General features: G+C 36.4%; 1 protein-coding gene across 4 annotated transcripts; it reads right to left on the bottom strand.

Annotated features, from left to right (window-relative positions):
• Positions 1-2398: 2398 nt before the first annotated feature.
• On the bottom strand, positions 2399-14016 carry YIPF5 (Yip1 domain family member 5). Of its 4 annotated transcripts, none has more exons than XM_073221894.1 (6): positions 13864-14016; positions 13213-13332; positions 7304-7476; positions 6343-6488; positions 4401-4582; positions 2399-3039 (listed from the first exon to the last, which is right to left on the bottom strand). In XM_073221894.1, the coding sequence occupies exons 2-6, from the start codon at positions 13320-13322 to the stop codon at positions 2970-2972; spliced, it is 681 nt and encodes a 226-aa protein (XP_073077995.1). In that variant the 5' UTR covers positions 13323-13332; positions 13864-14016; the 3' UTR covers positions 2399-2969. The 4 variants fall into 4 exon arrangements, with proteins under 4 accessions (XP_073077995.1, XP_073077993.1, XP_073077994.1 ...); XM_073221892.1 differs by having other exon boundaries at positions 2399-3366; XM_073221893.1 differs by lacking the exon at positions 13864-14016 and adding an exon at positions 13640-13839 and having other exon boundaries at positions 2399-3366.
• Between the last annotated feature and the right edge of the window lie 74 nt (positions 14017-14090).

A 14090-nucleotide genomic window follows, 5' to 3' on the forward strand; every position in this document is an offset into this window, starting at 1 on the left:
TTTCTAATAAAACTTGATATCCTGTTATTTGCACTTCTCCCCCCAAATCCTGAATACATTCTAAAAAGAAAAACTACTATTTATTTTTGAAAAGGTTTTTTCCTAATTCTAATGTTTGATTCTTAAAGTTTGCATTTTGAAATCTGTATTGTTAGATACAAATAAATTGGAATTTATAAAAATTAATCATTTGGTAACTAGTAGTAGCTAGCAATTTGATATGACATGACAAAATGAATCAGTGAATACTCAGTGTGGAGCGATTTAACTTGGGGCATTATGGTTACCATTCTGAGAGTCAGATTAATAATAATATAAGTACGAAGCTTGCTCTAGCTAGTGTCTGCAGAAAGGCCCAGAGCTATTCTGTGTTAAGTATTCTTCATGCTATGATCTGTACCATTCTGTATTTTTTGGAAAACTTAGCACTGCTTTATGAAAGGCTAAACACTTAGTTTTGTAGACACACACAGATACATTTCTCCTCCCACAGGGAAGGTTAAGCAAATTGTCTGGATCATCACATTAGACACGCTCTAGGTTTGGAGGCAGATCCCCAAATGCGATCTTTATTTCCCCCAACTTCCCATTATTGGGTCAGTGCACCCTATAGGATAAGATTCTAATTTCTACAGTTCTCTTTTTTTGACCAAAGTTCTAAATTCTTCCACTTATATGGGGAAAAGAGTGTGTAATTTCAGAAAAGAAAAGCTCATTTTTTGTAGGTAGTGAGTACTGCAAATATAACTGCATAATTTACCTTTAGAGACAACTGTGCTTACTTTGGAGTGTATTTAATTAAGTTGAACAATGCCTATTAAGAAAAAAAACATATTTGCAAAATGTCAAATGTACAACACTCACACTCTTAAATTCTACCAAAATCATATCATTAGATACATTTTAAAAAATTTACCTTTGACTGGATGGCCAGTATCTGGGACAGTTAGATTTTTTTAATTTAGAGAACAATTTTAAGATTTAGAGAACTGTGTGTGCACACAACATACTAGCCTGAGTCACTGTACCTACAAACCCCACTCAACAGTGACTTCCAGTTACTCAGTGACAGTCACTGCGTGAGCTTTTAGCTATGCTGAGAACATCTGAAGTATTTAAAGGTAAATGTATGTTTTTGGCATAAAATGGGCTCTAAAAGCAAGCTAGCAGCTCTACCTGGTATTTAACTGAAGAAACAAATCTATTTCAATGCTAGAGAAAAAGTTACCACAAAGTACTTTTTGAGACACAACATATTAATTTTTGAAGTTTGCATAAACATGGCTATATATGCTGTATTTTTAATGAGTTTTATAAGGGAAACTTTTTAAGAAAAATTACATGAATTATAATGTAACCAAACTAGAACTGAACTCTTGTATCAAATGCAATCTACTGCGTAACTGTTGCGACAGAATAAGTTAAATACAAAACAGTTTTGCACCTTATCATCTTGGAGCTAAATAAAAGGCAACCAACAACAAAAATCTACAACACAGAGTTAAACTAAAGATTATTTTGTTGGGAATGTGAGAGGCACACACACACACACACAAAAAAAAAAAAAAAAAAAAAAAACCAAAACAATTTGATCCATTTGGGGAATTTGGTTGAAGAATTAATGGTCTTAAGTCTAACCAATAGTGGGAGAACTTAATTCCCAAAGCATCCACCCTGTTCATTAGGAAGAAAAGGATATTAATAGAAGGCACTCATTACCTTTGCCTTAGCAAGAATCATGTGTATTTATAAAATGAATTGAAAAAGGCAAGAAAAGATACTATCCAAGGATTACCATAAAAAATTGTTCTAAAACAATTGCTAAGTTTGAACACCCAGCCCCAAACTAATTACTAGTAAGTACATTCCTGCAGATCATGCATTAAGAAGAAAAACATATTTATGTGATTCCAGAGATTAGAAATCATGATCTTCTTATAAGAAATATGATTTATTATCTTAACCCTTTATATTTGAAAAGTATCTCTAAAGCAGAATCATTAGCATGTCAATGTGACATTTCTTTTCATTTAGTCTGGAAGTGTCCTCTTTAAAAAAGCACAACATTCTCCTCCCCATTTGGTACCTTTATAGTAACTATGACTGAGCTTTGTCCAGAATCCAGAAAAAGCCAATGATTAATATATAAGACATAGTATTTCTTACAGATTCTCTGACAAGAGGCCTGACAATATTAACCAAACAAATTCAATACAAGGAAACAATGTTGTAATTCAAGGTAAACTGCTTTTCATTGGATCTTTTTTCTGATCCTATGTTAGATAACTTCTACTCTTAAAGCTTAGGCTAAACTGGGAATACAAATCAAAAATACACCCTAGTCAAAGAAAATAGGACACCAAGAATAGCAAAAGTAAGTTCAACAACACAGCTCAAATTAATTGGGAAAATTTTAATTACTGTAAGCATCAAATGCACTTTACATTGATAACTGCAGTACTGAAATTGTGATATTTTAAATATTTTTCTCAAAAAAGGTTAGTGATTTTCTTTTTCCTGGGAAACATGGAGCTCCAACTATGGGCATTAATGTGGCCATTCTAGGTCACCATCATGCAGTTAATGCTATTGCCCGAACAGGTGTTCACATTTCACATCTACGATAAGGTAGACTGAACTTCTTGTTATCACTGAAACTTAGTAAAACTCCCGTGAGATAATTTAAAAGACTGTCAAATTTTTGAAGTGCAAACTCATAAAACACTACATTGGGATCCCTTTTTGCTTCAAGTTGAGAATACAGTCAATTTTTCTTTCCTAATTCCTTAGAAAAACATTTCTTCAATAAGTCTTGTGTTTTCTTTACTATGACCGGGTTGTTTTTAAGAAAGAGTTATCAGTTCTGTGGTTAGTTTTCCACAGTTGATAAAAAGTCTATCAAAAAATCATAATTTGCAAGAAAAAAAGTTGTATTTCAAAGGCTGCAGGACAGGAAAGGAAAGCACTTCTCATTTGTATAAGCACAAACACTTGAAGCTAGTCATACCGCAGGTAAGTCCAATACAGCACTCAGGAGTTCTATAAAAATGAACAAAAACACATGTTTACTTTGACTGCTCCAATAGTCAAACATTAGATCTGCACGAGAGTTTCACCGCAGCAGTTGGCTGGTCCATTTTAAGAGTCTGAAGTCCTTTTTGTGTAGTTGACCCAGTGATGTCCACGTCCCAGATAAATGCATTTCAGAAAACAGAAATTAGGGCAAAAACTCCATATAACAAAGCACAAGGATATGCTACTAGAAGTTGCTGTCCTTCCATGGCTAATGCAGAAATAAAAATTTTGGAAGCAGAAAAACTACACCATCCAATAATTCCAGCAGTGAGAATGATTCCCGCCATTCCTCTGCAACAGACAAGGAAAAAGAGGGGGAGGTGGGGGGGAAGGGAACAGATGAGATTAGTTATGTAAGAATACTACAATAACCAATTCCAAAGAAAGCATTTTAAATCTGCATGTGGATATCTGCAGAAATACTTCAAGATTTTTTTTCAAATGCTAAAATGTACCTCCCAGGGTATTCAGTAACAATCACTAATTTCATGTGATACACAGCTATTTTCAACCACCTTTTAAAAGCACAGGGTTTCTCAGCCTTGGCACTGCCGACATTTGGCCTGGACGCACTTTAGCTGTGGGGGCTGTTCTGTGCACTGTCAGGATGTTCAGCATCGCCCCTCACTTGTAGCCGGAAGACACCACAAACTCCCCGCCCCCCACAGCTGTGACAAAGTGTAACACAGCCCGATCACTGGTCGTGTCTCGCACTAGCCACAAGGAGGAGCTTGAACTGCTGAGAGAACATCTGCACACTGGCCAGGAGCAGGAACTTTATGAGCAGTAATTTACACCTTTCTTTTAAACCTACCTGAAATATTATTTAAAAATTACACAGATTTAAAGCTCCTTACATCTGAGGACATCATAGGCTAGTAACAGCCTCTTGCCATAAAAAGAATGTTTCATTTTCAATTAAAAAGCTGCCAAATAGAGAATAAGGGTTTATTACTCATTCACTTAGCATATGCCCAACATATTCAAGAAATCTGATATAGTCTAAAAAATATGAGAGGGTAAGTACAATTTTAACACCTTGACATTTTCCATGCAATATTTAAGTTAGTACTGAACACTGTTCCATGTAAACACGAAACTAATGAAATTCTTTACCATTGGTAAAAGCTGAGATGGAATAAATGATTTTAAAACTTATTCTCAATTCATTTGTTCATCACTGAAAAGCATGTAGCACAGCCCTCACTCTTAAGAGGCACTATCTAATGTTTGCTCTATCAGTAATTTATCTCAAACTGATGGGGAAGTAAATCCTACCACACAGAACTGGGCAATCAACCCCCAAAATAAAGATCAGTACTTACTGCAAAGAAAATATCACTGCAAAGCTAGAAAGTAGGATCATGGGAAGAAGACAGTATCCAAGGACACTTGCCACACAGCCAAATGAAACACCTGTCATACTCATTAAGTTTAATAAACAGAACATTCCCAGGCATCCGATTGCACTGATCCCATATACATAGCCAAACTGGATTTTGCCAGCCTATGGGTAAAGAAAAGATTACAGGTTAAAGGGCAAAAATAAGTTGTTTTGGCCTATTTCACCTAAATGTACATATAGAAGATATTCCAATTTGTGAGTATCAAAATCTACAGAGGTATCTATTCTTTAGGCAGACAGGTAAAATGAGCAGACCGGCTTTTACATCTTAAGAAGTTTAAAGTATTCACATCTGGTTTTTCATTTTTAATTAGCATTTCAGCTTGGCATAGAAATCAACAATAAAGGTACAAAATCAGGGTATAATCACCTAAAGCAGTAGACTTCTAAAGAGAAATACAGCCAATTTTAAGTAAATCAACTACAGAGATAAGATGGAAAGCCACTCAGATGTTTGGGTAATGGCTAATAATTAATATCTAGTATCACTTGAAAGCCCAAATCCCGCTGAACTGCCCTGAAGCAATTTATTCTCATTGGCAGATGTAGCCATGATCTTTTTAACAGCAGAATAATTTTATCATTCACTTTACATGGGCATTAGAGGTGCTAAGAGATAAGCAGGAAGCCAAAGAGGGGAGAAAACTGGTAAAACAACTGGGCAAGAGAAATACAATGGAAGATGTATTTTCTTTCATCCAAATTGCTGGTCGACTTACACAGTCCTCTGACAAAACAAATAAAAAAACTTAACAATTGTGCTATTGTAAAAGGCATCATGGGACAGTCTTAAGACAGTAAAGGTTAGCTAACCTGGAATTTAAGTACTCTGAGTCAAGCTATGGCAACAAACCTTGTATTCATGTCACACTACCATTAAAATCATCAAAAAGCCACAGAACAGCCTTCAGAAGTTTCTGGTTTCTCAGATTTTTGACATATAAAACTCAACTACAAGAATGCCTTACGGATCATGTTAAATGGAAAAGTCCTTGGGATTTTTGTTAGACTCAGTATTTGTAAATACTTGATTGAGAGTGTAGAAGTTTGTAAAGGCTGCATTTATTGATGAGTACACTTATGCAGTAATAATAAAACCACATGCTGGTACAGTGCTCTCATATAACCTGTCTTGCTTAACCTCCAGAATGATCTTGTTAGGTGGGAAGTAGGATTCTCTATCAGAGGGAGCGGATGGACTGAATGACCTGCTCAAGTACAGAGTGGGAGAACTGAGCTGATGCCCAGCTTTCGGTCTAAAAATCCCATTTACTATTCATTACATAATTTATCTTGTCTGATTCAGAGACATAAGATAAAATAAAACAAGTATTACTTATCTTTAAAACATTTCATTTTCTGTATGTTTCCACATTCTTAAGGAAGTAGGAGATAGGGACTAAAACCTATTGTCTATTAATTTTACAACTCATTTAAAGTTAAAATAATATATACGCAAGTAACCACCAGCACCGCTGACATAAAACACCACCCAGGGGCTGTAGATTTTTTTTTTAAGTTTAAAATGCTATCATTAAAAAAAAAATGGGCTAACTTTTTTTGTTGTTCTCTGAAAAGAACTTTAAGGAGGGGCTGAAGCCACACATTATTTATTTTTTTGTCTTTTTCCCTAATAACTGAACTGTTTCTTGGAACAAGAAATGATTTCTGAATATACTATATATATTATATATTATCAGTGGAGAAGGGATGAATAGTGCTTGAACATAAATTCAAGCAACCCAACACTATTCAAAACACATCAAAGACTTGATATATAAACAGTCTCAAAAATGGCTCTTGGCAGAACACTTAAAATTTTTCTTTTAATCTCACACTGAGAGTTGAAACTAAAATCTTACCAGTAACAATGTGGCTCCAAAGGCAAGGCAGAAAACCATCGGTCCGGCCAAATCGGTCTCGTTCATGATGCTGCCATCTGCTACTTTTAATGGATGCAACACTGTTAGTGTTTTTTGCCAGATGTGGTCAAAATTGATACCTAATTCTAAAGGAAAAGAAAATAAGGAAGTCAACTAAGATTTGTGATATACCTTTAGGTTACCAGAATCTACACTGGAACAGGAGACAGAATGAAAGATACAGCATCAAAAGAGGTTCTAACAATACCAGTTATTATTCTGGTCCTCAATCCCCGTCTCCACTGTGTATTGTTTACTCCACAAATACCCAATTTCTGGTTTGGTGTTGGAAAAGGGTATGGATAGAATGAAACAGAGACTCTCAGTTCTGACTGCATAGCCGAGAACACAGGGTTAACAGTAAGGGGTTCTTCCCTGGGGCTTCGGGAATACATGCACGCCCATGAAACTGTATACAAAACTATGCCCCTATGCATATTGCATTTTTTTTTTAAGAGAGTATTCATAGCTTTCATTAAACTTTCATATGGTACCCGATCTCCCCCAAAATGTTCTGCACGACTACTTTATGGGTGCTTTGGAATACTATTTGAAAACCACCATACTTTTCAGTAATGTTACTATTTTTGCCAGCTTATTTCCATGTAGAATAATCAATACCATGCTATTTCATTTCTTCCACTGGCAGAATTTAATCAATAATCTGAAGAAAAGTTGAATGCTTATATACTGACACACTTTATAAAGATCTATTAAAAATCTGGTCCCCTCTAGCTCAAACTGGTTTTATATATACTCTGTTCAAAATAGATCAAAGAATAGAAAATTACTCTCTACAACATTATTCTTTTAAAGAAAAGGACAACTTCCCAAACTAAGACGTACTGTCATTGACCAGCTGGGTAGTACAGGGTACTTTCAGTGTTGTAACCAATCCTACCTTCTAATAAAGGTGGCTCATCCTCAAAGTTGTTTCCGTAGTAGGGCTGAGGTGTTGCTGGAGTGTGTGCCTGCGTTGGCTGGAAAATCTGCCCAGTGTATGGCTGTTGTGGCTGCATCATGTCTGGAGGGACTAATCGGCCTTGCTGCGAGTAGTTGTACCCAGCATAATGTCTGTAAATCAAGTAAGTTGTATTCCTCAAGAGTTATGTCGACCCCAAAAGCTGATATCTCTGACAGCTAGAGAGAGAATTTTGGTTGTGCAATTTCTAGGGTAGCTTCTTTACTCTCTGTAGAATGCTATTGTTTGCAAGTAGTAAATCTCTTTAAGAATAACCCTCAATTTCAAACAGAGTGGAAAATCAAGCTTCTTTTTTGTGAAAGCTTTCTGAATATAACATTTGAATAGTGCTTTTAATGTTTCAAAGAAATTGTGCACCTGCTATCTCATTTGATATGTGCTATAGTAAATCCTCCATTTCAGAGGGAGAGACCATACTATAACTATTTTAGTGATGAAAACAATAGGGAACAGAAGGATACTGAAATAATTCTTTAAAAACCTGTTTCACAATGTTCTGGAAAAAATATGACTTATCAATGGAACTAATCTAATTACATAGTAGGAAACACAAAAGTAAAATAATTATTTTAAAAGTAAGATTTTTTAAAAATGCAGCTGAGAAACCTTAGAGGTCCTTTAGTCTAAATTACCTTTTAAAATTTTATAGTTCCCTTTTGATAAATTTAAAAATCTAATGACATCCATTTATATTACTTGAGATTTTAGAATAAATATAATTTTTAAATTAATTGAACATCTTGATTAAAAGCAAATCAAAGCAACAGCAAATTTTCAACTACACATAGCCCTTTAGAGAGTCTAATGGGACTCTCAAGACTTATGACACTAGTTCAATACATGCTTAAAAAAAAACATTTATTTTTCTGGCAAAAAATCGTACATTATTTCTATAATAATATAGAACTCACTGCACCATAATTTTAATAGCAAAAGGTAGAAAACAAAACAATGTAAGTAGCTATCAATATAAATACTGTGATAGGGCAAGATTACCCTCTGCACCTGCTGAAAGGAATGAGGCAGTTTAATGTGTACTGATAAGGAAGACAGTACTCAGTGGGGGAGACACCAATGTTCACAACACTATATACCAGATATACCCATCATGACTGTGCTTTTTAGAATATCCCTGTGTGTGTGTATAGTGTGTGTACACACACATACTATACACACACACAAATGTTTTATATATATATGATTATATAGGTAAAGGGGCCTGGAATGGGCAAACAGAAGACTTAATTTTCACATTATAAACTTTTATATGTTTGTATATTTAAAAAGGTATACATTTATTATTTATTGAAATTAATTAGTTCTAAAACAAACATGTTATATGTAACAAAGAGGTATGTATTAACTACTGAAAATTTCCAAAAACATAAATAATAATCTTTTTGAATGTTACTACATAAAGCAGTTGTAATATTTAAGTGAATTATCTTGTATTACCCTCACTATAACTCCAGGAAGTTGATTTTATCACCCTCCCTAATCATTATAAAGATGTAGAAACTGGTAATAGGTTAAAATGACTTGCCCGTAGTGATACCAAGATTCAAAACTAATTTTTCGACATGAGTGGCCATCTCTTAATAATTACAATAAAAATCATCCCAAATCCTAACTTACAGAATCAGCTATATATTTTTTCTATATATGTATTTCCCTAGTCATTTCAGTATGCAAATACATTGATTTCTATTTACTGACACATACACACACAACCCACAGGGCTAGCTGGTTGAACCCGGACAAGAATTCACATTTCTGATTTGGTAAAGTATGCTATTGTACTGATCTTGGTTGAGGTGTGTAAGTCTACCTTTCAGTTTATGAAACAGCTAGAGAAACTCCAAATGGAGGTTTCTACAATCTGTTATATGTATATATACAATCTGTATATATACTATCTGTAACAGATTGTATTTTATTCTTTTTCACACACACACACACACACAGAAAGAGAATATGAATGTGTATGCAGTAGAAAAATGAAAAAGAATGGTACAAAGCAGTGATTCTCAAAACTCCTTGGTCTTAGGCCCCCTTTACTCTTAAAATTTATTACTGAGAACCCCAAAGACGTTTTTATTTATGTGGGTTATATCTATCAATACTTTACCACATCAGAAATTAAAACAGAAATATTTACTTGTTAATTCATTTAAAGTAACAATAAATCTATTACATGTTAACGTAAATGTTTATAAAAAAATTACTGAGAAAAGCTGCTGTGCATTGATTTTCAACAATCTCATTTAAGCCTGGCTTAACAGCTAAAAATTCTTAAACCTGTGTCTGCATCCAACCTGTTGTGATACATTGTTTTAGCTGAAGTACCTGAAAAAAATCTAGTGTTGCAGACACGCAGCTGGAAAACAGAGTATTTTATAAATGCTTTCAGATTATTGTGAATATTCTTTTTGATACTATATCAAAACTCAAAGAAAAGTGGTAGTTTTTTAAACTTAAGTTGCAATGTGGAAATTGAAACAATAATATAAACCTTTAGTCTCTGTTACATTAGTTTACACTGATATGTCTTGCATGTTGAATGGATCCTTCCTTCACTCACGTGTGATCTTGTAACATGGTGCACTGGCCAGCTAGAAAATACTAGCATGAGTTATGCAGATGTCCCCAATACTGACACATTTAATATAAAAAAACATAAAATAAAAATAATTTAAAAATCTATGTTGATATCACTTCTGATACCAGAAAAATAGTTAACTGCTGGGAAACAAGTTCATGGTGATGGATACAAGCTTTCCAAAATCATCATTTTTGCCTGAAAAACTCAGATTTGATCACTGACTACACATACTGACAGTGAATAAAAGTTCACTTCCTTTATGAAAAATATCTGCCAAATACTCATCTGAATAACCATAGTTTGTCAGTTGTTCTTTTCAGGAAAAAAAATGGTTTCCATTAAAAAGTGGTTGATTCAGCTTGTGACTCAATTGCACAGGGGCTTGTCCTACAGACAATCACTGTACTTCAGTGAGCAGTGCTTTATGACTGTTTTCCATTTTGTCATACAAAATATTTTAAACATGTACCTACTCAAGGCTCAAGGTATAATAAAATGATCATTCTTACTGCTTCATCAAGAGTATCCTTAAATAAACTGGTTTCCCCCACCCCACAACAAGTGTGTGGCGATGAAGACTACAGTGACTACAAGACCAATTCGATGTCATTGTCTCGATGCATACTCGGGTATCACAGTTTTATCAATCATTGTTTTTGCAACATCACTGAAAATGTCAACACACCTAACACATATAATGTCTTGGTGTGAAAATAGTTTTGACCTTAAAGAATCTCTAAAAGGTCTCAAGGACCCTCTGGGTTCTGCAGTCTACACTTCAGAACCACTGATACAGACCCATAAATTTCACGTAAGGCACAAGCAAATGACAGCGTCAAACGGGGCACTATCACTCCTTCTTTGAGATGCAAGGTGTGAAAGAAACCACCATGGAATTGTGCTGTTTTCCTTTCTGACAGGACCTGGTCATAAAAGTTCCTCACTTGTTCCTGCTGGTTTTAAACTAAAACAGTATGGTGAACAGGACCATTACAGACTAAACCAACAATTTTTTGGCAAGAAAAGCAGCAGATAACTAAACTAACACCCTCCTAAGCACTCAACACCAACAATAAAGAAAAAGCGCTTCAATGTAGTGGGTCGGCTACTTAAGTTCCTGAAAATCCCCAGATTTCCATAAAAGTATTATCAGTTACATCAAGGATGAAAAAAATACTAGCTTTCAATACTTTTAAAAAATATGTAATTGGTATTACTATAAATTTCACAGACATAACTACAATACAATGTAGGATCTGTCTAATATGACATCTGTAGAACTAAACAGATTAAGATCAAAGGGCCTTTTTAACTCTTTGTTTTTCATTGTCTTATATGAATGTATGAATGATACTTGTAAAGCACCCATGCAGCATCTATAAACTCACACTCGCTAACTGGCAGCTGCAGTTATATAAGCACCTGGAATAAAACTTCTTCACTAGTACTGAAGCAGTGTTTCCTGGAACAGGATTTGGTTGGAATGGAACTGTGAGAATACTTAGCAACAGAATATCTAAACAACTGCTCTGTGGAAACTGAAATGAGATATTGGCAAGTGGAATGAAAAGGTAAGTCACACCTTTAAGTGATGCAAATGTGGGCAGGATGGGGCAGAAAGGCAGACGTAGGTAAACCTAGGAGGTTGCAGTCTAAACGGGGTAATTCCACCGAGCGTAAACAGCACATGGCTAAACAGGCCCACATGCAGAGACAGGTTTTCCAAAGTCCTGTGGCCACGCTCCAGCCAATCTTACATTCACATGTTCTCACATACACAGAACAATCACAAAAAAATCATATTTAGGTAAACAAATGAATAGAAATTTCTCTACATGATTTTTCCAATCCTGTCCAATTAAATGATCAAGAGAGTAATCCTCAATGGCATGTAATTGAGAATTTAACAGAAAGGAAAAAAGTGATCCATAGAGAGTATTTTTTTCACATGCTCACTCCCATTGTTCAGTGTGTTAAATTTTAGGGAGAAAAAAGGATTCAAGGGATCTATAGGTCATAAAAGGTATAGCCTATCCTAAACAGACCATACTGTAGGGCTGGATTTGATTTGTGCTTTGTTTTTTAAATTTTTGTGCACTTTCATTCAGATTTATTAATTCAAACATGTTCCTAGTACTACACATTTCTCTCCGACTGACTGGATACACAACTTTCCCCTGCTCTCATCCTGGGATAGTCCTTATGAAGTTTTTAACCCAGAGTTGATAAATGAACATCAGATGACACATGAACTGTCTTAAGTTACATGCACATTTATGGGGGTATTTGAGTGCATGCATCTACTTCTCAGAAACAGACCCACAGTTTTCGTAAGATTCTCAAAGGGGTCCTGTACCATCTAAAAAAGGTTAAGTAACCCTGGTATAGGAAACTCCTTCACTGGATAGGAGGTGATAAGATTATCTTTAAGCCTTTAGTTAATGCATTTTTGCCACAAACACCAGGGACTGTAAAAAGATCAATTATTTATTTATTTTTAACATTTCACAGCTGAAAGGTTTTGAGTCCCCCTCTTCCACCTACAACTGGCAACTTACACATACTGACCACAAGATTTTGGAAATGAGGAGGAATAAAAATGATCATCAACTGCTGGGTGAAAACCACCTGATTATTCACAATAGGGAGCTTACACTGTTAAATATACTACAATGGCATCAAATCGGTCCAGTAGTCACTGCAGTCTCCATTGCGACACACGTGTTGTGGGGTGGGGTCAACCAGTTTATTTATAGATACTCTTGAGGAAGCAGTAGGAATTACCATTTTATTATACCTTGACCCTTGATACATGTTTAAAATATTTTGTGTGACAAAGTACACTAAGCACTTCCAATTAACACCGACAAAATCTTAAAGTTGGACTGATTTAACTACTAAACAGTTCATCAAAAAGATCTTATTTTTAACTGGTCTTGTAGTAAACAGTACCTGAAACTCCCATCCATATTCTTAAATAACGTAGAAATACTGTTACTAGGAAACATGGCACACCTGCGTGTTTTGCAGAAGATACCAAACTCTAAATACGGCAATCCCTTCAAACCCAAATGACTGTCACAGATCTCTCCAGAGGAAGATTACGAAAAGTCACATTCGTGATAGAGGACATATTCATAAGTCAGTTTCAGGCAGAACTAAACATTCTGGGTACAGGCTTTCACTGCAATCTTGCCTAAACAAATTGTCAAAGTTGAAAAGTTACTTGCTATAGGGTCCTCCGCTTCCTCCATAATCATAGGACGGCTGTGTTTGATCATCGATGCTGTAACTTGTCTGGTAGAAATCCGTGTTTAAGTTTTCAAAGCCTGACATTGCAAATGATCTGCAACAGAAGAGAAATGGCAAAAACTGCTTATACCCAAAGTCCTACTGAATTCCTTCCTGATACCCTGCCTAATCAAGTAACGCCCAAAAGGCAGCAAATATTTCTTCTAGAATTCTGGGAAGCAGCATTTGTTGGGCGGGGAGGGGAGGGGGGCGTTGCTACGCAAATGTCCAGTTTCCAGGTCAGGGCCCGGGAAGACACCTCCACTTCAAGGACCTGATGCATCAGTCCTGGGTCAGGGGCGGGGGGGGGGGGGGGGCGGGAGGTGGGAGTCTAAAGTACCAACAACAATAGGATTCCTCACCTCAGGACAGGGTTTTACAAGTGACAACACGGCTGCATCCCTGCAAAATAGGGCCTGGGCCTGCCAGGAGGGCGCAGGCTCCCGGAGGGCCGCGCCTGCGGTGCCGGGACCGAGTCACAGCCAGGGTCTGAGTAGGAGCGAGGGTCTGAGCGAAAATGCCAGGGCGCGGCGTCAAACAGGCGGCGGCGAGCCGCGGTGCACAGGTGAGGGCCTGGGACACTCACCAAACGTGGAGGCGGCGGAGGCAGTAGCGGTTCCAGCAGCCCCCAAAACCCTGCCAACTGGGCTCAAGACCCTGAACCGGCCCCGTTGCTACGTGTCACAAGGCCAAAGAACTGTTTCCGGGGCACGCCTTCTCGCGCAGGCGCGTTGGCAGATTTTGTTCTCTACGCTTGGAAACCTGGGGCGGGGTAGGGGAAACCTCATATAGAGCATGCGTACTATCGACCAA

Source organism: Manis javanica, chromosome 14 (genome assembly GCF_040802235.1).
Source record: "Manis javanica isolate MJ-LG chromosome 14, MJ_LKY, whole genome shotgun sequence".
Lineage (NCBI taxonomy): Eukaryota > Metazoa > Chordata > Mammalia > Pholidota > Manidae > Manis > Manis javanica.